General features: G+C 56.7%; 1 protein-coding gene across 3 annotated transcripts in view; it reads right to left on the bottom strand.

Moving 5' to 3' along the window:
- Phactr3 (phosphatase and actin regulator 3) overlaps positions 1–25,299 on the bottom strand; it is a 186,365-nt gene that overhangs the window by 144,171 nt on the left and 16,895 nt on the right. For 2 of the 3 annotated variants that reach the window (XM_005325389.5, XM_021726375.3), the window contains exon 1: positions 24,776–25,286. The exons of the other annotated variant lie outside the window; for it this stretch is intronic. In XM_005325389.5, the coding sequence (XP_005325446.3) occupies positions 24,776–24,893 (118 nt within the window). In that variant the 5' untranslated portion in view covers positions 24,894–25,286. Of the gene's footprint in view, positions 1–24,775; positions 25,287–25,299 lie in introns of those variants that run through there. 3 annotated transcript variants of the gene reach the window in all.

The raw sequence follows: 25,299 nt of genomic DNA, 5'->3' as shown, positions 1-25,299 counted from the left end.
TGGAAGCAACCTGAGTGGGTGAGGGGGAAGGTGGACCCTGGTCAGAGCCTGCGAGCCTTGGTCTAGTGGTCTTCATATTTCCCTCACGGCTCCCAGCCAACAGCCTGCCCCGGCTCTGGGCTAGGCACCACATCAGTGCTTGAGCCTCTACTTATCATTTAACCTTCAGTGGGATCCAACCAGGCTAATAGCATTGTCATCCCACTTTACAAAGGAGGACGCTGAATCAGGAGATTGGGGTTCACACCAGGGTCCACCTGACTTCAGAGGCTGCACTTGTGACCACAGCCCATGGGACCTCGAAGAATGAACCCAAGTGTCACCGTCTGAGCTACTGAGCACTGAAACAGCCTTGGACTGCAAACTCTCCCATGGGCTTCAGAAGCCGGATCCTTCACATGGATTTCACAGGCCATAAAACCAAGCCCGACTGAATAGCTATGGAATAAGAAGAATCTTAGTATTTAAACCCAGCAAGGAAATAATGTAAAAATTAGGCAACTCCTAATAACTTTATCCAGCTGAGCGGTTTGAGGGGGAGAAAATACTCTGCGGAAAATTCAAAATGATAATGAAGTTAGGAAGCTATTAGTTAAACTGTTACAAGACTTTGGTTTTTCAAGAACCTCCCATTTCGATGTTCTAAATAATTAATGGTGCTATCCATTAACCTCTGCACTATTACACCACTCGAGAAACCCGAGTCTAAAGCCACGGGAAGCAATAAATTGTGGGCATGGGTGCCTCATTATTAAAATTAAATGTCATTAGCAGCTCCTGACAATACCTCTTTCAGTGACTTAAGGAGCAAACCCAGGCAATATAAACTATCCAAGCGCATGAGCCTCTGCTTTACAAACCCTCCTAGCCTGAAAAGGGCCGTGACACTCTGTCACCAGGGATCATCAGATGGTACTTCCACCACCAGCAGCCACCACCAACAGGCACCTCCTCTCCTCTCCCATGGACTCCCACCCTCCTCCACCAGCACCTTGGAAAGCCTTGGAGAGCGCCCAGCTATGCAGACCCCCCAAAGACAAGTGGGGAGACGGGACCTCTGGAGTTTCCCTGGGACTGAGTATGTGCTTGTAGAGGCAAAGAGAGAGCAATTGGTGGGAAAGAAGGTGGCAGCTGAATTCCAGCCTGGAGACCTGGGCAAAGCCCCTTCCTTCCTCTGAGCACCTGCAGCCACCAGAAAGCAACAGAACCCAATTCAAAGCAGCTTACCCAGAGAAGGGACTCGGTCCGACAGAGAAGCCCAAGGGCACACCAGCTCCAAACAGATCCAGGGCCCAAACCATGTCGTGGGAAATCCACACTCAGTATTTCCCCTGGGCTAGATCCACTCTCAGGCCGCCCCCCCTGCCTGTCCAGGCTCAGGGACTTCCCTGCTCAGGGAGAACAATTCTTTTAAAAGCCCTGGAATAGAGCTGTTGTGAAACCTAAGCTGCGTGCTCATCCAGGCACCAATCCCCTGGACCCAGGAGACAGTGGAGGACCATGGGCATTCCACATGGATGGAGACAAACATCCTTTCCCTCCAGCAGACAGTAGTGGCCTTTGAGAAGAAGTGGACGTCCAGGACCTCCTCCAGCTCTGGTGCTCAACCCCCACATCCCAGAATGTGACTGTCTCAGGAAACTGGCTGGACCAGTGGTCAACTGGGTCAGGCGGCCAGCCCCTCATGGTCTGTGAGGGGCACACCCAAGGGCACCAGAGGAGAGGCCTGGACGATGCAGCACCGGCTCCCCTCAGAACACCCCAGATGAAGGAGCAGAGAGGGAGGTGCAGGAGGAGGGCACCCCAGGCACCCTCCTGGAAAGAGCAGCTGCTGCCTGAGACAGGTGCTCTACGCTACCAGGAAAGGGCTCCTGGGAGGGCAGGGCCCACTCTGAGGACCACGGACACCCAGCTTTGACAGCTACGAGCCCTACTCCTCTGCCTGCTGGTCATGACAGCCTGCGGTGATATGTCCCAAGTACCCTGAAGGACAAGGACGATACAGTAAGGCCTCCCTAAGCGGGAGCCGTGAACTTCATCGAACTTGAGATTCCATTTCTTTTAAGGACACTGACATCAGTCGGAGCCTTTTCTTCCTGCCCTCTCTCGTTTTTCAACATCCCCCAATATTTGAGCAGAACTTAAAAGGTGACAGCCTGTGCCCACCCTCCCCTTCTCTCTGGAGCCACCCAGATGCACCGTCTCTTCTTCCACAGCTATCCAAGCACTCTCCCGTCCCTCCGAGTGGGTGACAGCAGCTTCTGCTGCTGCTGGGGTTAGAGCCCAAGGGACAGCCATCCCGGAGCTTGTCACAGTGCAGTCTCAGGCCCCCCAACGAGATGGGGTCCACCTTTCAACAAGCCCCGGACCCATGCTGACCCAGTAAAGTCTGAACAGCACTGGGCCCAACTCTGTCCGAGAACCACCTCTGTATATGCCCTCGCCAAAGGGTCCCTGAGCCTGGGCGCCTACCCATCTCCTAGCCCTGAAGGTTGCTCCTCTCCCAGCATGGGGGGTCTGCATGGCACTCAGCCCTTCTCAACCCACACCTCGACCTCCATTCAACAATGACACCCACAACGCATGCCCACTGCCCTGATGGTGGTGACCTCGTCTCCACAATCCCCACAGACTCCGTCCCTCTCCTGCATGGACCTATATTGCCAAATCCCTCTGCCCCTGACTACTCTGCTGGTGGCCCTCCCCCTTGACTCCCCTACCCTGGTGGGCTGGATGGACCTGTCCCTGTCACACTTCCTGGGCTGTCCTCCCTCCCTGGGCTATAACTCCCTGAGGGCCACCTGGGCCCTCTGGGCACCACCTCCCCTGGGCCCCCAGGGGCTTCCTCCAGACGGCTGCTCTGAGCCCCACCGGAGCCTGGTACCCTCCTGGAACTGCTCCGTCCATGATGAGCTTAAAGCCTTCCTAAGTTGGCCTACAAGGAAAATCTGAGATCTACTTTCATATAAATGTCATGACTTTCTAATAGGAATTTAAACAAACATATGCCTAACTTAAGCACACTTTACATACTAGGTCATTTACCTCCTAAGATCCTGGGTAATCGCCAGGGAATCAGCATCCATTCCCCTAAGGGGTCCACCAGCACATGGGCACCCCAGGAAGGCAGGTCTTGGGTGGGCTTTAACCCACTGACCAGGCTTCTGCCACTCCTTTGGCCACAGAAACCCCATGGTCTACAGCACAGCGGGGGACGTGTCCAGCACTGTCCCAAGCACAGTGCTCTCCCAGGATCTCCACAGTTCCAGGGAAGGCAAGTCCACAGCCAATGTCCTGACAGGTCCATGTCACCCACTGGGAGGTTTCGAGGACAACCATGGGGTTGAGACTTTTTTCCTTCTGTTTTGGAGAGTTTAGCAGAATCACAAGGACGCGTCTCTGACAAGAGGCTGCGGTGCTCTTTCTGCTACATCTTCTGACTCAGAAAGAAGACCACAGACCTGTTTGGGACAGGCGCGTGGCCCACACCCACAGGTCCTCTCCCAGCAAGGACTATAAAGGTGGATGAGCACTGGAGAGGGCAAGGAAGCCCAGTGGGCAGAGCTGACCATGGCCCTCTGGATTCAGGACACGGTGTGTTGACGTGGAGGGGGGATTCCAGGTCCCAGGTCCCACTCATTTCTTGAAGGATCCTATAAACTCACTCCTAGTTGGCTTCAGAGAGGTGACCCCTGCTTTGAGGTATGACGGTGACAAACACCAGTGACAACAACCAGACCTGACAGTTCTCCAGGCTCACTAGAGCCAGGCGTGGCCAAAGTGCTTCACTCATCAGTAACTCTGATAGGTGGGTGCGAACGCGGCCCTCACCCCCTCGCTTTGCAGATGAGGAGACCAGGCCCAGGCAGCTTCGCCAACGTGCTCAAGGTGGCTAGGCCAGAGGGTGGAGAGGTTGGGGTTGGCCCAGGCAGCTGCTCCTGGGTCTGCCCACCACATCCCACCCTTGGAGACAGCAAGAGCCACTGAGAACAGCCGGCCAGTTTGTTCAGCAAGGTGCACGGGCCACAGCAAGCCTCGGGGTGAGAGGCTCCCTCGGTGTGAGCGACTAGGGGCATCTGGGCACCTGGGGAATGCGGCAGGAGCAAGCCTGTGGGCTCTCCTTCTTCCCAGAGCTTCTAACCGGGGTGGTGCTGGGAGAGAGGGGAATAGGAGCAATCCCCGAAAGAGTGGCTGGATCACCAACGCAGAAGTCAGTGGGAAGAAAGAGCAGAGGGGAGGCAGAACGTCCAGGGTCTTGTGAGGGAGGGAGCGTGAGGACAGGGGCTCCTGGAGATGGGAGTCCCACCGGGAAGAGGGAGCAGCTGATGGCATAGACGCTGCCAACAGTCACCTGGGAGCAAGGCTGGGCGCTGCCCTCTGCAGCTCAGGTGATGGACGGCAGGTCATTGCCTGCTCTGCCCCACGGGTTCCACATCTGGTGGCATCCAGCTCTTGTGGGGACTCTTTCTGCAGGTACTGTGAAGTATGGGAAGCCATCATAGGGAGATGATCATCCAGAGAGGGAATCCAATACAGAGCGGTGAGAGCGATTCCCAGGGACGGCGTCTGGGTGCTTGGAGTCCAGTGGGACTGAAACCCAGGGAGCATCATGCCAAGGCTCATTCGCCACCTGCACCAATAAACCCCTCTCGGGTGAACCAACTTGAACTGGCCTGACCGTCTCTTGCAAGAGGAAACTGACCCATCTAGCTCTAGAGGGACGTGCTGGGAGCCAGATCCCAGGGGCCATATACATAGGAGCAGAAACAGAGGTCACTTTGGCCGGGGTGAGTGCCCCTGATCATGTTGGCACTGGGGCCCAGGGAGAAGAGGGAGAAAGGAAGCCTGAGATGCAAATGGTAGTGGGGGCTGTTAAGGATGGGGGGGTCTGTCCTGGAAGGAGACTGGCTGCCCTTGGAGGGACAAGAGGGAAGGTCACTGTTGGGGGTTAAATCATGTCCCCTGAAAATTCACATGCTGAGAAGCTAATCCCCAGGGTGCCAGAATGTGACCCTATTTGGAGAAAGCTATTTACCAAGATGACCCTGTTCAAATGAGATCGTTAAATGGCCCTAATCCAACATACAACACAGGGATGGCCCAGGGAGGTGGCCACCCACTAGGCACGCCCAGGACGGAGGCCTAGAGCAACCTGCCACCTTCCACCTCAGACTCTGGCCTCCAGCACTGAGCGGAATGTTTTCCGTTGTGTCAACTTCTGCCACCTCTTAAGTGGCACTTTGCTGCTACTGCAGCCCAGCAGGGATGGAGAAGTGGTGAAGACGCACTCCCATGGGGGGCCCGGGCCCTTCTCTTAAGCAGGACAGGGGTTGGCAGCCTCATGGGCACCAGAAGCAGAGGCCTGGGGCCAGGGGAGGCAGCTGCCTCTGGAGCAGGAAGGCAAGCCAGCTGCCACCACGTACCAACAGCAGTTGCATGTCCCGGGCGTGGGCTTGAGAAGCAAGAGAACTGGACCTTTTTTTATTAAACGCAGAGTTGTACCCAAGCGTGGTAAGTCGCACACGTCGCAGTTTGATACAATAATACACCCAAACAGAAGCAGGGCCGGAGGACCTGTGGGGACTCGCTAAGCCTCGGGTTCAGGGAGCCGTGGGGTGTGACCCCCCGACTTCCCGTGTGCCAGGGAAGGAAGACGCCCTTGACGGAAGCTGGAGGACGCTCCACGATTATGGCCACTGGGAATTATTTCAAAATAAAAGTTTAGAAAATGTGAAAAGAAATGTTAAAAGTTAAGCCTTGTCTCCGCTGTGCGTCTTCCTCTCTGCTCGGTGATCCTGCTCCTCTTGGTCTCGTCACCAGTCTCCCGCGACTCCAGCCCCCTCTGGGTCCACCTGAATAGGAGTTGCGGGGAAACCTTCCAGAACCCATACCCCACAGGCAGGTCCTGGAGCCTGCTAGGGCCGGGAGAAAATGAGCCGGTGCTCTCACCCACTCTGTGTCTTTGTATTTGTGCTACTTTTGTCAAGCGGAACCCGGTAGAGAACAGGGCTCGTCTTTCTCCTGGGAGCTCTGAGACAGCCCCTGCACGTGGCCCGCACAGAGCCGCAGCCGAGGCAAAGGCTCCATTCACACCCGGGCACAGAAGCTCACCCGCGGGGTGGGCGCAGGGCATGGTTTCTGTGAAATGCCTAATTTTAGTTTCTAGTCATTGTTAGCTATTCCACAGTGTCCCCTGGCCTGCCTCAATGGCTAGTTGTCCACGGGGAGCACAAAGCTGCCTTTGCCCAGAGAGCCCGAGCGGGGAAGGGGGACAGCCACAGCTGAGCCGGGTCTGCCTCTGTGACTGGCCCCATTCTTCCCAGCTCCCTGTGGGCCAGCTGCCAGGAGCAGAGCTGGGAGCTCTCGAGCGCCTCTCCCCCGCCAAGAGGAGAGTGTAAATACATCTTGGGAAGAGGAAATGGGAGAGAAACACAGTCCCCAGAGGACAGTGTTTTCAAGTGGTCACATGAGTTTGAGACTTCTAGGCTGGAGACTCAAGAGGTCAGGACTTCCCTGTCATTTGGGGCATTCAAGCAGGGACTAGATACTGACTAGGTAGGGACACTGAGGAAGGGACAGAGAGAAGCCAGCATTGCAAGGATGGGTTAGAAGGATGGATGGATGATAGCCAGATGGACTGATTGACAGGAGGTAGGTAAGTAGGTAGACAGACAGACAGGCAGACAGACAGACTGGCACAGCAAGTGAGTGACAGATGCATTTGAATGGATCCTGCAAAATTCCATGTGTTGGTCCCCAACATGGCAGTGCAGAGGGGTGAGACACTCGTAAGTGAGTAGGTCATGAGAGTTTGAGATGGACCTATTGGTTGACCACACAGGGAGTGGCTTTGTAATGAGAAGTGAGCTCTCTCCAGCGCACATGCTGTCTCACCATGTGACGCCTCTATAAAGTTGTGAGGCAATGAGGAGGCCCTGGCCAGATGCTCAGCAGATGTGGCACCATGCTCTTGGACTCGGAGGCCTCTAGCACTGAGAGCCAAATGATTTCTATTCTTAATAAGTTCCAAGCCTCAGGTATTTTGCTATAGCAAAATAAGACAACAGACAGAGTCTTCTTAAAAGGAGGGCACAGCTGAGTCACAGATGCAGATGGGAATCTGTCCTCATCCACATTTTCTAGCCCCATGCAGCTGTATACCATCCACCCACCACTTCCTGACACCACGTGCCATTTGCACTTGGTACCTGATAGGACAGACACCTAACCAGAATTTGTCCAGCCCACAGGAGACAGCTGATGTGCCAGACTCCCCACCACTCATCTCAGTGACTGCCTCACTATCCTGGCCGCTCAGGCTGGAACCCCTGGACACATCCTTGACCCCTCTCTTGTTGCACCCACCGGATCCTCAGCAGATATAGAGACCTGACCTTCAAGGTAGACCCAGGGTGGCCACCTCTCACCACATCCAGCCCTGCCGCATCTTGATTTGCTTTCTCCTGAAAGCAAAGATGGAGGTAGATTTTGGTGCAGGGGTTTATCAGGAAGGTGGTCTCAGGAAGCAGGAGTAAGGAGCATGGGGATCCGAGTGGGAAGGAGGAAACCCGCCATACGGGCACATCCTCAAGGTCATCGCTGCAGGCAGCCGGGGCTTCACTGGGGCAGCTCTGAGAATCCTGGATGTCTAGCCCCACCAGTGGGGGACTGTCCCTGACTCTCCCAATGTTCTGGCTCCACTGCTGCTGCCTGGGAAAGGACCTGGGGCACCAGCTGCCCCTGTGTGGAGGTAGCAGGTTGTACCCATGGGTGTTTGGGTGGCAAAGGGGAGTGAGAGGGGCCTTCGTCAGCTTCCGCTGTGGGTGGGAATATTTCCTACTGTGGCTGGCTTCAGGCTACTGATGGGATGTCCATCAACTGGCAACCTCCCTGAAAATGTACTCACCAGCTCCTGCCCAGTGCCAGCCACCCACATGCTGGCTGGGTTGGAACCAGAGCCAAAGACCAAGGCAGAGGTGGTCGAAGCCCACAAGGCCGGGGCACAGCCTCCAGGGATGCTGGCTGATGGGAAGCTTGCTCCGAGCCACTGGAGTTGATTAAATGACCTTCTACCATTACCTGGCTCAACACCATCTGCTCTCACACTGCAGCCAGACCAACGCCTTCAAAGGGTCAGCTCAGAACACAAAGCCCAAGTCTCTGCCCAGCCCTGTTCCCTCTTCAGGACCCTCACCTGCTGGCCCCATTGGCCCGACGTCTGCATGCCCATCACGTGAAGCCTCAGCTCCACTGGCTCCTTGGTGCCCAGCTCAAGCACACACCCACCTCAGGGCCTTCACACCTGCCGCTCCCTCGGCCTGGCATGCTATTCCCCAAGGCCTTCCTGTGACCAGTTTGTGCAGAGGCCCTTACTAAGAGGCCCCTCTGACTCTCCATCACAGACAGACTCCTGCCTAGCACCTTTTCCACAGCCTCACTGCACCGTCATTCAGAGAAGTATGACTACTCAGAGTCAAACCCACACTTACTCCTGTCCCGTCCCACTCTGCAACTCGCTTCCTTAAGACTGAGTCTCCGTGGCCAAAACAGCGACTTGCGCGTAGTATGTGTCCAATCAAGATTTTTCAAATAGCTAGCAATCAGAAATTCCATAAAGTTCAGATACCACCACTCCCCACACGGCATTACAAAGACTGCACCTAGCTCAGAGCTCCCAGGCCAGGTGTCTCTCCAACCCAACGCAGCTCTGGTATCCCTCCCCTTCCATGGCTAAAAACTCCCTTGCCCATCACTGCAAACTGGTGGGTACGGTCACAGATGTAGCCACTCTACTCTCTAAATCCCATGTGAACCAGGCTCAGCCAGAAGTGGACAGAGCCCTCATTTAAAGTCCCTGCAGCAGCTCCAGCAGGGGACAGTCTGTAACAAGACAGAAGCAGCTCTGAGGAGGGGGCGTGCTCACAGAGAAAGCCTGCGGGGGCAGGGGCACACCCATCTCCTGCAGGGACCAGGGGCGAGTGGCCCAGGTGAGCAAGGAGCTGGAAGGCTCATAACTAGAGCCAACGGCAGCTGGGGAGGCAGCAGCACGTTCTTCCCGCAGCCACCAAACCCTACAGATGATTGCTCTTAATTTTAACATCAGCTTTGGGCACGGGCCAGGAATAGAATTCTAAATATAGTCCAGAAGAGAATTAAGTGGGATCTTCCAGTTTCTTCAAGCAACTCACAGAGGGCACATCCAGGGATAAGGATGTGACATTGGCCACGTGGGTGAAGGTTTCCAAGCACCACCGCTGGGTGAGCCTTTGCAACACCCTTCCCAACCACTCCCCCACCCCCAGGCACACCTCGCAGAGTCCCGCCAGGGTGCCAGCAGGGACCCCTGCCTTGGTTCAAGTCAGGCCTTCACAAGTAGACAGGGTCAGGTGCCATGCAGACCCTGGATGTAGGCCAAGCTCACAAAGAAGACCCACAGGAAGCCACCCCAGAACCATGGCCCAGGGCCAGATGGGGATTGAAAAGAAGTTCGGAACTGAAGGCTGTTCTACCAAATACCTTACCAGCCCTCACACCTGTGGGGTCCTCGAGAACAATCAAGTCCAAGGTGTCCCAACAAGAGGAGCTGGGAGACTAAGTGTCACATGGGACCTCGGTGGGATGGGGCTCTGAAACAGAAACAGCACAAGGAGAAACCAAGCCCTAACTAAGGTGTGGGCCTCACAGTGGCCACACATCAGTCACGGTTGCCAGAGGGACACACCCAGCCCCCAGCACCTGGTACCAGGTGTCAGTAAGAGGGGAAAGGAGGGCAAGATAGAAGGAACTCTCTGCCAGTCCACAAATTTCAGGGGGCCTCAATGTGTGCAGAGGCTACTCTTCAAGGTTTCACAAGCCAAGCCGGTCGGCCTTTAAAAAGAATGACACCTGTTACTTCCCACAGGAGGAGAGGCTCTCCCGTGTGCCAGCCTCCTGAGGCAGGTGTGTCTGAGGGTCGCACCTCACACGGGAACCAGTGTGCTGGAGGTCCCCGCCAGCGCTCCTCTGACGCACCCAGCAACAGGACAGGGGTGAGCCACACCCTCTAGGGGGACAAGCAGGGCACCAGGAATGGCCACCCTGGGCCAAAGAGGGTGCACTGCTGGGGGCACCCTCCTCTCCCATAGCCCACTTCCTGAGATGGCCCATGAGCCACCTCCAGCCACTGGCCTCCCTTTGTCCCCAGTGTGGAGCTCAAGGTCCAGAAACCCACGTGGGCGCTCAGGTGCACCGAGATGCTCCCTGCAGGAGTGGACATGAGGCCCAGGCACCCAGGGAGCCTCACCACCACCAGCAGGTCCCAGCAGCCCCCAGGCTCCTGGCCAACATGCACATGAAGGGGCCAGTGCTTCCTACTCTGCCAGCTCAGGGACACATGCCTGCAGGTGAGTACTGTCACTTAAAATTACTGCAAAGGTCACAGCCTGATCTGGGCCCCACCACCAACGTAGGGGGCAGGAACCACCAACACCACAGTCCATAAAGGGAACTGAGGTCCATCTGAGGAGGTGACTTGCTCCGGTCAGCTGAGAGCACTCATAAGGGCTGGGCCCCGCCTGTCAGAGCCAGCACCTGGCCCCAGACGAGCTGGCTCTGGCTTGCTGCAGAGGGGCATGCTGTGGCCTGACCCAAGTCCCTTCCCACCTGGGCTCTTTAAAGAAGATGAGAGTTCCAGTAGTACCCACCCACACACGCGCACGCACATGCACACGCACACGTGCACCCAGCACACACACGCACACTCATACACACACACACACACACACACACACGCACATACGACTCACTCTCGTAAGACTTCTGACAGAAGGCCTTAGGAGGGCTGCAGGGTCTCAGGCACCACCGTCCCTGTGCTGGGGACGGAGGGGAGGAGGAAGAAGCGGGTGAGCGAGGGAGGAGATGAAGGGAAGGAGGACAAAGCAGGAGGTGGAGAAGGGACAGGAGGCGCCCCGTGGATTCTTCTCACACCCTCCAGACACCAAGCCCCCAGCTGGGCACACGGCCTGTGCTGGAGGTGGCTCACTAGGGCCCCCAGACGTCACGAGGAGGCAGTGGCCTGTGCTCAGTCCCTGTGCCCACCCTCAGTTACCATGGCTCCAGCAGACCAGGCGACAGAGGCAGGGGAGAGTCCGACCCCCTCTGCCGGCTGGCCGTCCCGGGAGAGGCCACCGAGAGGAAGGTGAGGTTTCTGGACGTCAAAAAGGACAGGCGAGGCCTCACTGAGCAGGGAGAGGGGCACTGGAAGCGAAGGGCTCGTGGAGGGCGGAGAGAGGCCCAAACCCAAGAAGAGGGACAGGTGCTGCAGACCGCCACCACCCTCCCCACCCCGTCCTGTGGCTGGTCCTCAAGATCCAGGTGACAGGGGCTGTGCACGTGGCCCTGGCGTGGGGTCTGACTTGGGTTCCCTCCACAGGGCAAGAGCCACCTGCTCCCTGGGACACCCCAGGCACATCACATCACGGTCTGGGTGCAGGTGACCCTCATCTACAATACCCACAGGGGTCTCAGGGTGAGAGAAAGCAGGAGAGGAAAGTCCAGCCCGCAGAGCCCCGCCCACCAACCCACCCCACCTCCGCCGAGGACCTGTGAGCCTGAATGCGTTATGGTGCCCAAGGTGGGGACATGCGTTGGAAAGAAGGGTGATGTATCCCGAGACGAAGGAGCCAACTCAAAGGAGCTCCCCGTGGCCAAGTCTGGGACGGTTTGTGCAATCAGATGATGCCGGAGGCGTACAATCCACAGGTCACACGGCACACAGGCATCCAGACACGAAGGAGCACTCGAATACCCACACGGAGATCGACCGGGAAGGCGTCCCTGCACTGAAGCTCCAGTGACTAAAGCAGAAGGCAGATGGAAACAGGGGCCCACCCCCCACCCCGCGGCCCTGGGCAAGAGCCTCAACCTCTCTGCGGCTCAGCGTCCAGCTGTGAAAGGGAAAAGTGCCGTTCCCTTCCTGGGTCCCTCCTGTAACTTCACAACACACAGCCACCAACTTGGCAGCTGAAAGCCACACTGTGTAGTAGCTCCTAACTCTGAGGGTCAGCAGCCTGGGCCTGGCAAGCCCGGGTCCTCCGCTGGGGACACTGGGGTTGGAATCAAGGTGGCGGCCCGCTGCATTCTCAGCTGAAGCTCAAAGGAAAAATCTCCTTCCCGACTCAGGTGGGTGGCTGGTGACACCCAGTTGCTTAGAGCTACAGGCCTGAGGTCCCTGTGCCCTGTTGATGGTCAGCAGGGGCACGTGCAGCTCCCAGTGGTCATGAGCATTCCTTGCCACCAAGTGGGCCCTGCCACTTCCGCGTGCAACCATCCGTGCTGGGCTCCAGTTTGAACCTCCGGAAGAACTTTGTCCCTTTTCAGGGCTCATCTGATGAAGCCAGGCCCACCAAGGGTGATCATAGTGTCTAAGGGCACCTAAGTCACAGGGTCACACCATCATTGTCACTGGGCTCTCCACATGCAGAGAGGGGACTCGGCAGGACTTGGGTCTCTGAGGGTCCCTGTCCACCTTCCCTCCTCATGGGAGGACACAGGGTCCGTGCTCCGTGATGGTCAGGAGAAGAACCTCTGAGCAGGGAATCCAGGTCTAGCTCCCAACAGCCCATCCCAGGGCACCAGCAACCACTCCCAAGGTCAGGAGCCACCAAGCCGCCCTCGGAACAGGGCCGTGTTCCGAGAGACAGTCACCCCACATGGCCTTCAAGGCCCACAGCCACCCTCGTCTTTTGGAGTTAGGCAGAGGCCTCAGCTTCACCCAGGTGCCACGTGGAGGCCCAGGGAGCATGCCCTCCCTGCTCCAGTCCACTGCCTTCCCTCCTGGCCTCCCTTCCAAGCTCCGGGAGGAGCCCTGGGACTCTGCAGGAGCAGCCCCTGTGCACTCTGGGAACCCGAAGCCACGCCCTCTGCCCCCAGCCCTCCTCACTCACCTCCTAGGTGGCAATGCTGCTGCCCTGGACCCCTTACCACCCCCGGGGGCCACCCAGGTGACGGCTTGGTGCAGCGCCCCTCAGGCCCTCGAGCCACCCGTCACTCACCTGTGCACCTGCACACCCTGCTCGGCGCTTCCCACGCTTCCCTTTGGGCCAGGCCCCTCCAGTGCGGGAGGCCCTGGCTTTCCTCCAACCTCTGTGCCCCCCACGCCCCGCTTCTCTCTGCCCTGCAGACCCCAGTGCTCAGTCGTGGGCACCCCAGCTCTGCACACACGCTAGCCTTTGCCCATGTCCTCCCCTAGGCCAGCACCGCTTGCCCTCCCTCTTGGGCTGGATCCCCCTTTGGCTGTGACCCGCAGGGCACCTCCTGGGGGCCTGCCGCAGCTCCTGGAGCTCATGCACCATGGTGCGAGCCCTCAGAGCACCAGCCCTCCCAGCTCGGAGGCGCCTCCCCGGTGGCCAACACTTGCCAAGCCCACCACCCCCTGAACAAGCCATGAGCTTGGGGATTGCATGTGCTTCCTGCCCAGCCACAGGCCTGGCATGTCACCGGTGTGCAATTTGCCAGAAGGGACAGAGAAGGAAGCGGGGATGGCACTTGCAGGGCAGGTCACCCACGTCCCACCTGCCCTTTTCTACCAAGGCTCTGGATCCCAGGGAAGAAGCCTCTGGTTCCCCTCCACTAGGGCTGGCACCTGGGCTGGGGCCCCTGTAAAATGTTAGCTGAGCCCCTGGGTGCCCAGGAATGACCTCCACAGCCTCCTGCCAAAGTGACCACAGGCAGGACGCGGCCATCAGTCCAGCCCCAGGGCCAGACACAAAACAGAAAGGAAACAAGAGACAAATGACCAGAACCAAGATCCTCCCCTGCGAGAGAGGCTGCTGTGGGGGATAACTGCAATCAACTGTTATTGGTTGATTTTTAAGAACCACAAAGACACCAGTGATTGACGATCCACAGGTTTGTTTTCAGTGACGCCTGTCCATGCTAAGTCACGCTCTGAGCCGCGGCCCCTTTACCCCAAGGTCCCCCACAGGCGAGCCCTCCCTCCTTTGCTTTCCTGTGGCCTTGAAGGAACAGGCACAAAAAGGAGCTGCCGGTGCCACTGCCACTCAGCCCAGAGGCAGGGGACGCCACAGAGCACTCGCTGCGAGGCTGGGTCCTGGGCTAGGACAGAGCTGGGAGCAACACAGATCCTCACAGAAAAGGGACACAAGCAGGTTCCCCAGGAGGCGGGGCAATCAGAGTGGAAGGCGAGCCCATGACAGTGCCGACCCCGCCTGGGATCGTGATCCGGAGAGGAAGAGGCTGTTGCCACCACGCCACCACCAGAGACCCCGGGCCAACGGGAGCCGGGGAGGGGACTTCCACGCTGCATGTCAGTGGACACCCCCTCTGTCCCCAAAGAACAAGTTAGGGGAGGGAGAACTTCTAATCTTGTGTTGGGTCATCCTGAAGAAGAGCCAGGTCCTCATGAAGGTTACAGGGGAAAGGGACCAGTGCACAGGGCAGGAGGCCCGGCTGGCCAGCTGCGTCCACATGCTCCTCTGACCCAAAGCCGAGCTCACAGAGCACAGGGACCCCACGTCAGTTCAGCCAGCCACAGGGTTGAGCCCAGAGCATCCGCAGGTCAGCCTTGGACCACGGCCTGTGACGTAGGCCCAGCCCTCTCAGCCTAGCTCCTCCTCGGACAATAGGACACCGTGCCTAGACAGAGGAGCCCCCAGCACACCAAGCTGTGCAGGGTGAAGTGACAGGTCCCACAGGGGTGGCTCATTTTCCCCAGGAATGGTGACCCTCAGGCCAGGAGGGAAACCCCCCTTAGCACCGAGGCCCAGCAGGAGACCAGGGCATCTGGGAGCCTCGGGAGGGCGTGGCACCAGAGCTTCTGCTGCTGCCTGCCAAGGTGCAGGACGCTTCTCCACAGACAGAGGAGACCGAGGGGAGCTCACAGGGACAGAGCTCCCTGGGCAGGCTCTGCTGTCCTGTCCGGTCATGTAGGGCCCTCCTGGGTGGACACTACTATCAGCAATTCTTACTGCACAAGTGGGAAAACCAAGACACAGAGATGTCAGGCTCACCCCAAAGTCACACGGTGTCTACGTGGGCTGACACCAGGGCCCACATCCCTGTCCACATCCCGCAAGTCCTGGTCTGTTAACATGTGACTCCTGCTCCTCCCACCAGAGGGGTCAGGGGCATTTCATCCCCTGGACCTGAGGCTGCTCATGTGACAACCTACAGAAGCTAAGGTTCCAGCCTAGACCCCAAAGTCCCCACCACTTCCACCACTACCAAGGGCCACACCCCAGGCCCAAAGGGAAAGACGTGCAGAAGAGCCACGCACTGAGGGCAGCACGTGGCCCGCCCCACCAACAGGCAGACACCTGCAGAGTGGCAGGGAACAGCTGTGGGCCCCGAGGGCCGGGAGGTGCTTCTGCAGAGGCCTGGGACACCCCGCAGAGGGCAGACCCCGCAGCAGAGCAGGCAGCTGGAGAGAACTGGCACGCACTACCCAGGTCTGCCATTTCACTCACAGAGCTCCGAGATGCCTACTGTGCACATCCCCACAACACACGCCAAGCACACAGCAAGGCTCACGCCTCGGCAGACACGCAACAACCCCAAGCCACAAGACCAGGTGATCACGCCAACGGCATCGCCCACCCCGCTTGAAACTGCACCACCTCTGTGGCCTGGCCTTGCCGTGTCTTCCCAACCCAACCTTCCTGGTCTCTTCCCATCTTTCATCTTAACCACATCACTTCATTAATATTTTAAGCCCATCTTCTTTTTTCCTGTAAACAAACCTGATTGAAATACTGTCCAGATGTACCTGGAGAGAAGTTCTAGGACCACCCCCCACACACCTTTGGGTACCCAAATCCACGGATGTTGAAGTCTTTTATGTACAAGGGCATAGTGTTTGCCTAGTTCCTACACGGGTGCTTTAACTCATCTCTAGTGACTCATGACAGTGTCCTCTAGTAGGAACTCCACTAGTAATGGCTCACCTGCGCTGCTTAGGGAGTATGGAAAAGTGAAATTCTCTATTGTTCACTATCGATGCAGTTTTCCTCTACCTTTGACCCAGGGCTGGTCAAATCCATGCTGCAGAGGGTCAGCTGTTCTCTGTGGGGACCCTGTATCGCTGGCCGTGCAGAGAGGATACAGGAAAATAAAGGTCATAGCAAGACAGCCCGAGGCAGTCCTGAAACGGGCACATCTCGGGGTGTCACACAGATGACCCTGCCCCCCAGGGAATGTGCCACAGTCAGCAACTGCTGGGCTGGCATGACCCAAGGAACACACCTGTCCCAGCATCAGTGCAGCCGGAGACAGCATCTTCCTCCAAAAGGAAGCGGAGAGACAGTTCTTGGGATCTCTTCCCAACTTTATTTAAACCCCAGAATTATTGATTACAAGAAGGCAAAAAATTACCTGCCATGTCATGTGGATACAAATTGTCAAGAAATATTGAACCAAAAACGTCAGAGGCTGGGGTGCAGCACAGTGGTAAAGCCCTTGGCTAGCACGCAGGGGGCCCTGGGTTCCGTTCCCAGCACCACAAATAATAATAATAATAACAACAACAGCACAGTTCATCAGTAAGAGCACTGAGACAAACAGTTACTTCAGAAGTGTCGTATTTTAAACAATTGCACAATAGTGTATAATAAAGATATTTGTCAAGTTGTGCAGCCACAGCTCCCACCCTCTCCGCTGTTCTTGGCAGGTTCATCTCCCAGCTGCCAACTGATCAATGTCAGAGTCTACTGACACTCTGACTGCTAGATCAGGTACGTTGCCAAGCCACCAATTCAATGACTCTCTTCTCAAACAGGAACACGAGCCCCAGACTAAAAGACGGGACCCTGAGGACTCGGCGGCAGCCGTTCTCTGCCATCACCTTGCCTGGCTCTCAGTGGACAAATCTTGTCCTGGTGCCACCGTGGTTAAATGAACTGGCAGTGTCTCTGTGTCTCCGGACCCATGTGACTACAGATGTGAGCACAAGTGTCTGGAGATCACTCAACCAGGAGGGGGATGAACCCTTTCTACTCCACATGAAGGAGGCGAGGGCACAGGTGCTATGGTGGGCACCAGACTCACGAGGACTCACTCTTTCAGCCACCTCTCACAGACAGTCATGCCTGGCTTAGCAAAGCGGATGCTGCTCCTGAGAGAGGTGTCCGGCGGGGAGTGCAGGGACACAGACCAAGGTTGCCAGGACATCGCTAGGCAATTCGCTCTTAGGTGACCCCTGTAGATAAGCCGTCGAGCGGTGCTAGGTAAAGCACAGTGGTGTATGTGACACAGGGTCCACGGAGCCCCCTCACCAGCTCTCCTGCCCCATCTCCAGGGTGTGGAAGAAGGTGACACCGGGGAGGAATGGGGCTCCCATGCGGGAACAGCTGCGGCCAGTCACCAAACCGTCAGCTCTGAGAGTGACACCAACCTCACCTGTCTTGTTCCTGGATGAAAAGCAGCCGCTGGAATCCAGATGACAGGATGTGGGGGCTGGCTCACGTCCAGGCCAACCTCCCACTTGTTCGCAGAGGCATGAAACATGCACACACCTCTTCCCCCGTGAGACACGCTCTGCCTACAGTTCTGAGCACAGCCTGCAGCCTCAGGCCACTCCCCAGCGAGGCTGGCTTTGGCCACTTGGTGCTTTTTTGATTTTTCAGCTGATGTGACACAGCAGAGCTGTAATTGACCACCCCAGAGCCAGCCTCATCTCCCCTCCCTGGAGACCCACTTTTGTTGGGAGCCATGTGCTATCTACAGCCAGAACCCAGAAGAGAAAAGCCTATTTCCCAGCCTCCCTTGCAGCTGGAAGTGGCCACTTGGTGCCCCTCTGGCCAAGCAGGTATCGTGACTGTCTCTGGGTAGGGCTCCAGGAAGCCATTTCAAGAATGGCAGGTGGACACCCTTGCCTTTCACTGTCCCCTTCTTCTGCCTAGGACATGCTCCGCTGCCGCAGGTGGAGTGCTCTTCTGCAGTCAGAACTTGGCCAGAACGTGACAGAGCCTCCAACCCTGGGCAAGGCAGCCGTGTGCTCTCTTCACCTCCTGGGAAGAGGACCCTGCGTCCTGCGGAGGCCAGGCTTGGGCGTGTTTTCTATTACATGCAGGAAAACCAACCCCTAGCTCACAGACCAGCCAATACTGAAAAATCACTTCTCCCATAAAAATCTGGATTCCCAGCAGAGCTCCCAAAACAGAATGACCCAGCCACCCGGGGCCCAGAGCCCCCTGTGGCAAGAGCCAGCTCTGCCCAGAAGGCCCCTCCTGTCCCCCACCATTTCAGAGTCCTGGAAATAGTTTCCAGTACATGGGATAGAATGCACTTCTTAAATGCGTAGTTCTCCAACTCTCTGGTAGACCTGATCGCATGCCACCTCTCCTTCCTGGGCCACTTCTGCTCACACATCAACCATGCTCTGGGTGACAGGTCCTCGTGAGGGCCCAGAACACCCCTCTCTGCACACACTCCCCTCCCACTGGCCTCAGTGGTCTGGCCACTTCACAGGACCAGGGTTCAAGGCCTGCCCTCCCCGTGACTCTCCCCTGAGAGTCACCAATATACCTGCAAAAAAAACAAATGCAGCAAAGCAGGATGACCTAAAAACACACGTCCAAACCTCAGCAAGAGCTGTCCCACAGCTATCAGGTCACAGGGCGCAGCAGGGGGACTCTAGGAGGCCCCTGCGGGGAGGCAGGAAAGGAGGGGGTAGCACCCACGGCAGGGCCCTGGGCTGGACAGGGAGGGGTAAGGAATGACCCCAGCAAACAGCGGAAAGGGGAGAGCAGGCGAGGTGGGTGACTGGCAGTGGGCGATCCTGAAGGTGGTGCTCCACATAGCAGGCAGCCCTCGCCATCTGGGGTCTGTAATTGACCCATAGCCAGCCTCAGTCTCCCCTCCAATGTACCTGATCTAGCAGGCAGAGTGTCAGTAGACTCTGACATTGAAAGTTGGCAGCTCGGAATAAACCTGCCAAGAACAGCGGAGAGGGTGGGAGCCGTGGCTGCACAACTTGACAAATATCTTTATGAAACAGTATTGTGCTGCTCCTCCTCCTCACCACTGTCTGAGATGGACCCTGTGCTCGGTGGTCTTCTAGACTCAAGGCCCATACAGAGCCAGCAGAGGTGGGGAGGATGGACCTGAGGCTGCCTCCCAGGCCTCTCCACTTGACACATCACTGAGTTCCCAGCCTCCCCGACACTACTAAGGAAAGATGGAGTCATCTCCAAGGGATCAGAGGGTTTGGGGATGTGCTCTTTGGTACTGACAACAGCTCAGCAACCCTCACCCACCCTGGAGAGTCCGACAGTAACTACCACCACTCCACAATGTAAAGGAAGCCGAGGCTCAGAGAGGTGAAGCGAATGGCTTAAATTCACACAGATTATACATGGAAGAGACGGGGTTTGGACCCATGGTATCTCTTGACCAAAGAGACCCATCTAGCAAGGGCCACGCATGTCTCAAACTCTCTGGGGAAGCTCACTGACATTAAATAAATTGGTCCTTGGTAGATAAGAAACTCTCCCTGCTTAGGGATCCCCCCTTGGAGGATGAGACAATCAGACCAAAGGAGGCCGAGGTCCCCTGCAACATGACGGTTCCAAGGCTGCCTCCAGGACACTGTGGAGTATCCATCCAGTCAGCAAACACTCCCCGGGCAGTGCGCAGGTCGGACTCACATAGATATGCTATAAGAGACCAGCGCTGGTGACACAGCAAAAGGGAAACAGACCCTGTCCTCAGGGAGGTCTCAGGCCAGAGAACCTGCAAGGCTGTCCTCATGAATGGAAGGTGTGACATCGGCATCGTCCAACACGGCAGCCACGGCCATCGCCACGTGTGGCTACTGAACCCTTGAAATGTTGCTATGGCAGTGAGGAAAGGGGATTTCAACTTTAACGTATTGCATGTTGTTTACAGTCAAATTACAACAGGGAGCAGGTGCCTACTCTATCCGTTAGGCCACAAGCAGGCCTGTCAAAGAAATACGTGGAATTAAAGGGTGGCGAGTGAGGGCCGGCCACAGGCTACATGATCAAGAGGAATGTGGGGTGCAGGGGTGGGGAACCCCAGCTCTGCCATTGTGAAGCCTTACCAAAGCAACTGAACAACGACACCCTGTCCCTACAACGCAAGCATTGCTATCGGCTTCCATGTGGCACTGGGAGAGGTGGGGACAGGAACAGAAATTTCAAAAGCACCCAATCATTTTCTATAATGAACATGCAATGCTTTTATAATCAGGAAAACACTGTGGATTTTTAAACTCTGTATTTTTAAAGCATCCAGTTTTTACTTTTAATAGCCCTAGAGAAGCTGACAAGGTAATTACTGCATAGTTCTGCCACTAATGAAGCCATGTAGATACGCTAGAGGGGCCAGAGACTCCCAGTCAGAACTGTGGAGTAAAAGAGCATTCGAGGAATGCAGAGAGAGAGAGAGCCAGGCTCCCGCTCCCCACAGCCCACCAGCAGGCAGGACACCCCACAGCCCACCTGCAGGCAGGACACCCCACAGCCCACCTGAGACAGGACACCCTACAGCCCACCTGCAGACAGGACACCCCACAGCCCACCTGCAGACAGGACACCCCACAGCCCACCTGAGACAGGACACCGTGAGACAGAGCTGGAGGCCAAGGAGACGACAGACCAGATTTGCATGTTGGAAACTTTCTGTTTGTCAGGGGAAATGGGTGAGAGGAAGTGAAGACCCCAGACTCAGCCTGGAGCTTGTCCTGGAGAAGAGGCTCCGTGGAGCCTGGGGCCCTGGAACAAGTGGGTGGGTGACAGAAAGCCAGTGACACCGCGACGTGGGGCTGCAGGGGACGGAGGCTCTAGGAACGGTGCTCCCATGACACCCGCCTCTTGGTGAGGAGGAAGCCGGAGTTGGAGAGCAGGACGTCTGCTCTGGAGGGAAAGTCCTGGCAGGTGCCCCCTCCCCAGGCCATGCAGCAGAGGTCATCTGGCCCTGCAGGCTCTTCCTCACTCAGAACCCTGGCAGCAAGCGTCCAGCCAGCTGACCAGTCACAGCCAGGTCACTTAATCCCAAGGTGCTGGCATGATGCCGACTGGCTCTGCAACCCGGGGGCGGGGGGGGGGGTGTTGAGAGCGCTGGGAGCGAGTCAGAAGGGAGGGAGGGGGTCAGCAGTTCTCCAGAGAGATTGTGCCCCAGAAGACACTTGGCCATGTCTGAAGATGTGATTGTCACAACCTGGAGCTGGGTTCTACTGTTATCCAGTGGGTAGATGCTAGGAAACCACTCAACAGCCAATGGCAAGGCCCAATAACAGACAGTGACCTGGCCACAACAGCAAGACCACTGGGGCTGAGAAGCCCGGCCCGAGATGAGAGGCCCCTTCCTCATCGCACACCACACCCTTGAGCAGAATCTGGATGGAGGCCCCCACGAGACCCATGGAAACAGAGTCACAAGAGACTCTTGGCCTAATCCTAGGTCCTGGCATCTGGGGACCTAGGAGACAGAGGCACAGGACAGAGCTCAGAGGCTTAGAGTGGAAGGGCAGGGTGGAAAGAAGGGTGCTGCAGGAACCCCAGATGGCCTGGCCCAGGGAGAGGACCACAGTGCAGGGAGCTGGGAGAAGGGCACAAGGGCAGAGAAGGACCCGCAAGAAAGGGCCACCACCACTTTCCCCGCCAGGTACAGTGTCAGGGCGTCCACAGTGCCCGTGGGCAGAGGCCCATTCCTATGACCTGGGGCCGGTGGAGGAGAGGGAGAAAGCTCCTGGTGACCATGAACTGCTCGTGGGAGGAAAGCTCTCGGGAACTTGGGAAGATGACCTGACCCTGCCTGCAGACACAGAGGACCACTTCTACAGAGGAGCTGTGGAAGGACGCAGAGAGGGCAGTGAGGGGACCCGGCCGGAGGCTCCGTCCCAGGGGCACCGTCTCAGCCCTGTCCTGCAGGCCACACCACGTACTGCCACTGAGGGACTGAATGCACAATGAAGGCCCAAAATTATGCTCAGGCCCACTAGTGTTCAAGGAAGCTCAAGTTAACACCAGGTACCATGTGTCACGCTGCGTGTTGGGGAAGAAGAAATTCCAGACCTCAGGAGTGGGTAGGGTCTGGAGAAAGGGCACTTCGGCCGATCCTGGAAGGAATATGAGTTGGTATATTTTTCAGGAAGGTAAAATATCATTAAGATAAAGAACGTGAGTCCCCTGAGGCCCAGACATGCCACAAGCTGGCACACACCTGGAGGAAACTCTGAGGTAAGCACAGGCCACTTACACTCAGGTAATCACCACCCACTGCCCATAATAGCTAAACACGGGAAATAACCGATGGCTGAACACAAAAGTGTAGTCTTTGAAATAAGAAGTGACTGTGAAAAGAGAGGGGATAGATGTAGTGCTCTCAGATGGAAGCCCCCACACCCAGTGCATTCTGCCCTCTTACACACCAGTGCATCTGGAAACACAGGCGCTGGGGAGGTCAGCAACTTGGAATTCACAACACAGTGACCCCCTGAAGTAGAGAAAGAGGTGCAGTCTAGAGCACAGTGCAGAGTCTACCTTTCCAAGGACACTTGGAGTTGTGGCTAAGATCATAGTAGTGCACTGACAGCCAGGGGGTGGGTGTTTTGCAACTTTGAACTCTTTCATAGATATACAGACTTCAGTGGGAGCAAGAACTCTTCCACATGACTTTGTATCAACTTTCTCCCCAACTAGAGTAGCTGGGTTCTGTGTTCAGGAGGCCAGAGTTAGAGCAGTGGATAGACAGACAGAGGCAGCCCTAAAAGGAGAGAGGGTCAGATGAAGGGTTGGAACTTTTTAACCCAAAGTTGTTGCAATAACTGACCAGAACAGGAGACACTCTCTACCAGCCCTGGGTCACATGCAGTATGATCACACAGCATCAAGGGAAGCATGCATAGCATCTTAAGCACCAAGTCCCCCACCAACAGACCCACAAAGTGCCCCAAACCCACCCTGCTGCTCCGAGCTCCCAGGTCCCTTCCAACTTGAAAATTCTCTTTCTGCCAGAACTCCTCTGTCGAATGCAATCCATAAAAAAATTAATTGCCTGGTGCTTTTTAATAAGGTCCCACCACTTACTAAATAATCCATATTTCAGATTTTTCACCTCTGACATCTGCTCACTGGGTCCTATTTTGACCACTGGAACCAAAGAAAACTCCCGCACACGTCCTCTCCTGGCACAACTTAATCTCGGGCCTCAGAGCCCTCCTCCTCTCCCCCTAATGGACTGGCAGCAGCCACCTGCCAAACCCTCCGTTCCCACCCACGGAGGCCTCGACTCACAGACAGCCAAAAAGCTAAGTCCTCCATAATTTCCGTTCCAAGTTTGCTTCCTTCTACTGCCAGGGAGACAAAAGGAGTGGGGAAAGATTTTCTCGTGAGAAGCCATTCAACTTCCATAATTGGAACAATCATGGATGTGCATCTCCAACGCAGAGAAAACCAAAGCATCATGGAGCACTGAAGGCTTGGCCCTGAATCACTAATAAAAAGATTAATTAAAGGCTTAAGGGTCTGCTTATGGCAGCCTCTTTGGAAACTCCAAGGAAATTAACTGGCCCTCCCAGATGTAGGGATTTCCTCAGGCTGGCACCTTAGTGTGACCGAATGACAGGGTGTCAAGAGTCCTAACAAAGAAATCTTACAAGACTTGCATGGGTTTATTGTTTAAAATTTCAAATAAGGCCCTGGTACCCACAGAGCTGCCTTAAATGGGTCTCTCTGTGCAGTTCCTACAGCTCTGATGTGTTCCAGGGAGTGCAGGAATCCCTCCCCACAAAGCCAGCCTTCACTGGCCTGGGGGATTATCTTTACTTTGATGCCCACCATTTAACACCATCCTTTGGGGTCATTGCATTTAGAGAGAATAAGTCTTCAAAGGAAGGTAAAGGCAAGTTGTTACCAAACAATCTATGAAGGGATCACTCTCCTCCAAGACAGAAAATTGAGTCCCTTGCAGCTTGACACCAAAACACCAGCTTTGATTCTTTTTTTGAACGATACATTTCAGAAGCTCAGACTTCTCCGGCAGAAGTGAAAATTGCCTTCTGGTGGAGGAAGGTTTTAATGATCACTTTGCTTCCTGCGTCTCCATGGTGACAGGGAGCTCACAGCCCACCCCCCTCCTGCTTCATTAGGCCTTTCTTTCTCCCTGGAAAGTAATCAATCAAGCCATATAGACGCCTTTGTGACCGGTTTATCACCTAAACAATCGACTCTGTCGAGGGGTGGAGGAGTAGGCGAGTCCACAGAGTCATGAGACCCGGCTCTGTCCAGGCGCACGCCCTCAGCTCCCTGCCGGCGGCTCTGCCCAGCACACCTGTCCAGTGAGGCGGGCGCGCCCAGGTGCGGCAGGCCCCGGCGGAGTCAGGTGCCCACGGAAACCCGGCCCCGGGAGCAGAGCTCTGCCCTGCCCGGGGGTCCCCAAGCTGGGCCCCAGGAGCTGGGCGGGGGAGGGAGGGCAGAGCTCAGAGACTGCACTGGGCGGAGGCGGCCACGGTCTCTTCCCCAGGCGCTGGGCACCTGAGGAAGGGAAGCCCCCTCCGAGGGGATCGCAAAGCCCTGCCGCCAGAGAGGAAGGCACGCTGCGGAGCGCCCGGCTCTAGCCCGGAAAGCGGCTCCTTTCCGGACAAAGGGCTCCGCGGCGACCCAGCCCTGCCTCACTGGGCATGGAACCGCGGCCGAGCGCCGGCTGCCGCGGCTCGCCAATGCTGCTAGGGACACCGAGCCGCGCGGGGACGCGGACCTGGCGCTACCTGCGCGATGCCTTCCCGACCCCGCCCGGCCGCCCCCGCCCCACCCGTTACCTGGGTTCTCCCCGGCGTCCGCGGAGGAGGTGGCCGAGGAGTCGGTGAGGACGGTGGGGTCACTCTGCGAGCGGCCCCGCGACACGAGGCAGCCGCTCCCGTCCTCGGATGCAGCCATGGGCCCGGCAGCGCGGGGGCAAGTTGGAGGGAGCCGCGCGGAATCAGAGCATCCGAGGCGGCCAAGGTCACCGGCGAGGGGGCTGGAGGGGGCGTCTTTTTAAAAAGGAAAAGAAAAAGGGACTGGGGAAAGGAAGGACCGGGAGGAGGACGCCAGGGTTGGCTTCAGGGCGGGGAGACAATAGCCCCGCCGGCTGCAGCCAGGCGCATCCCGGCGTGCGCGGCCTCGCTTGCTTTGTTATTTATTCGTGTTTATTCCCATTCTTCAGTCTATATTCCAGGAAAAAAAAAGTTGAACCAGGAAATAAAAACTTTTTCTTGTCAGTGTTTATTGCGTGCTTGGGGCAGGGGGTGATGTCCAGGAATGTCTGGGGGTGCTCCCTCCCCCACCCCACCCCCCACCCCCC

This window comes from Ictidomys tridecemlineatus, chromosome 5 (genome assembly GCF_052094955.1).
Source record: "Ictidomys tridecemlineatus isolate mIctTri1 chromosome 5, mIctTri1.hap1, whole genome shotgun sequence".
Classification (NCBI taxonomy): Eukaryota; Metazoa; Chordata; class Mammalia; order Rodentia; family Sciuridae; genus Ictidomys; species Ictidomys tridecemlineatus.
This window is presented reverse-complemented; position numbering and strand designations above follow the sequence as displayed.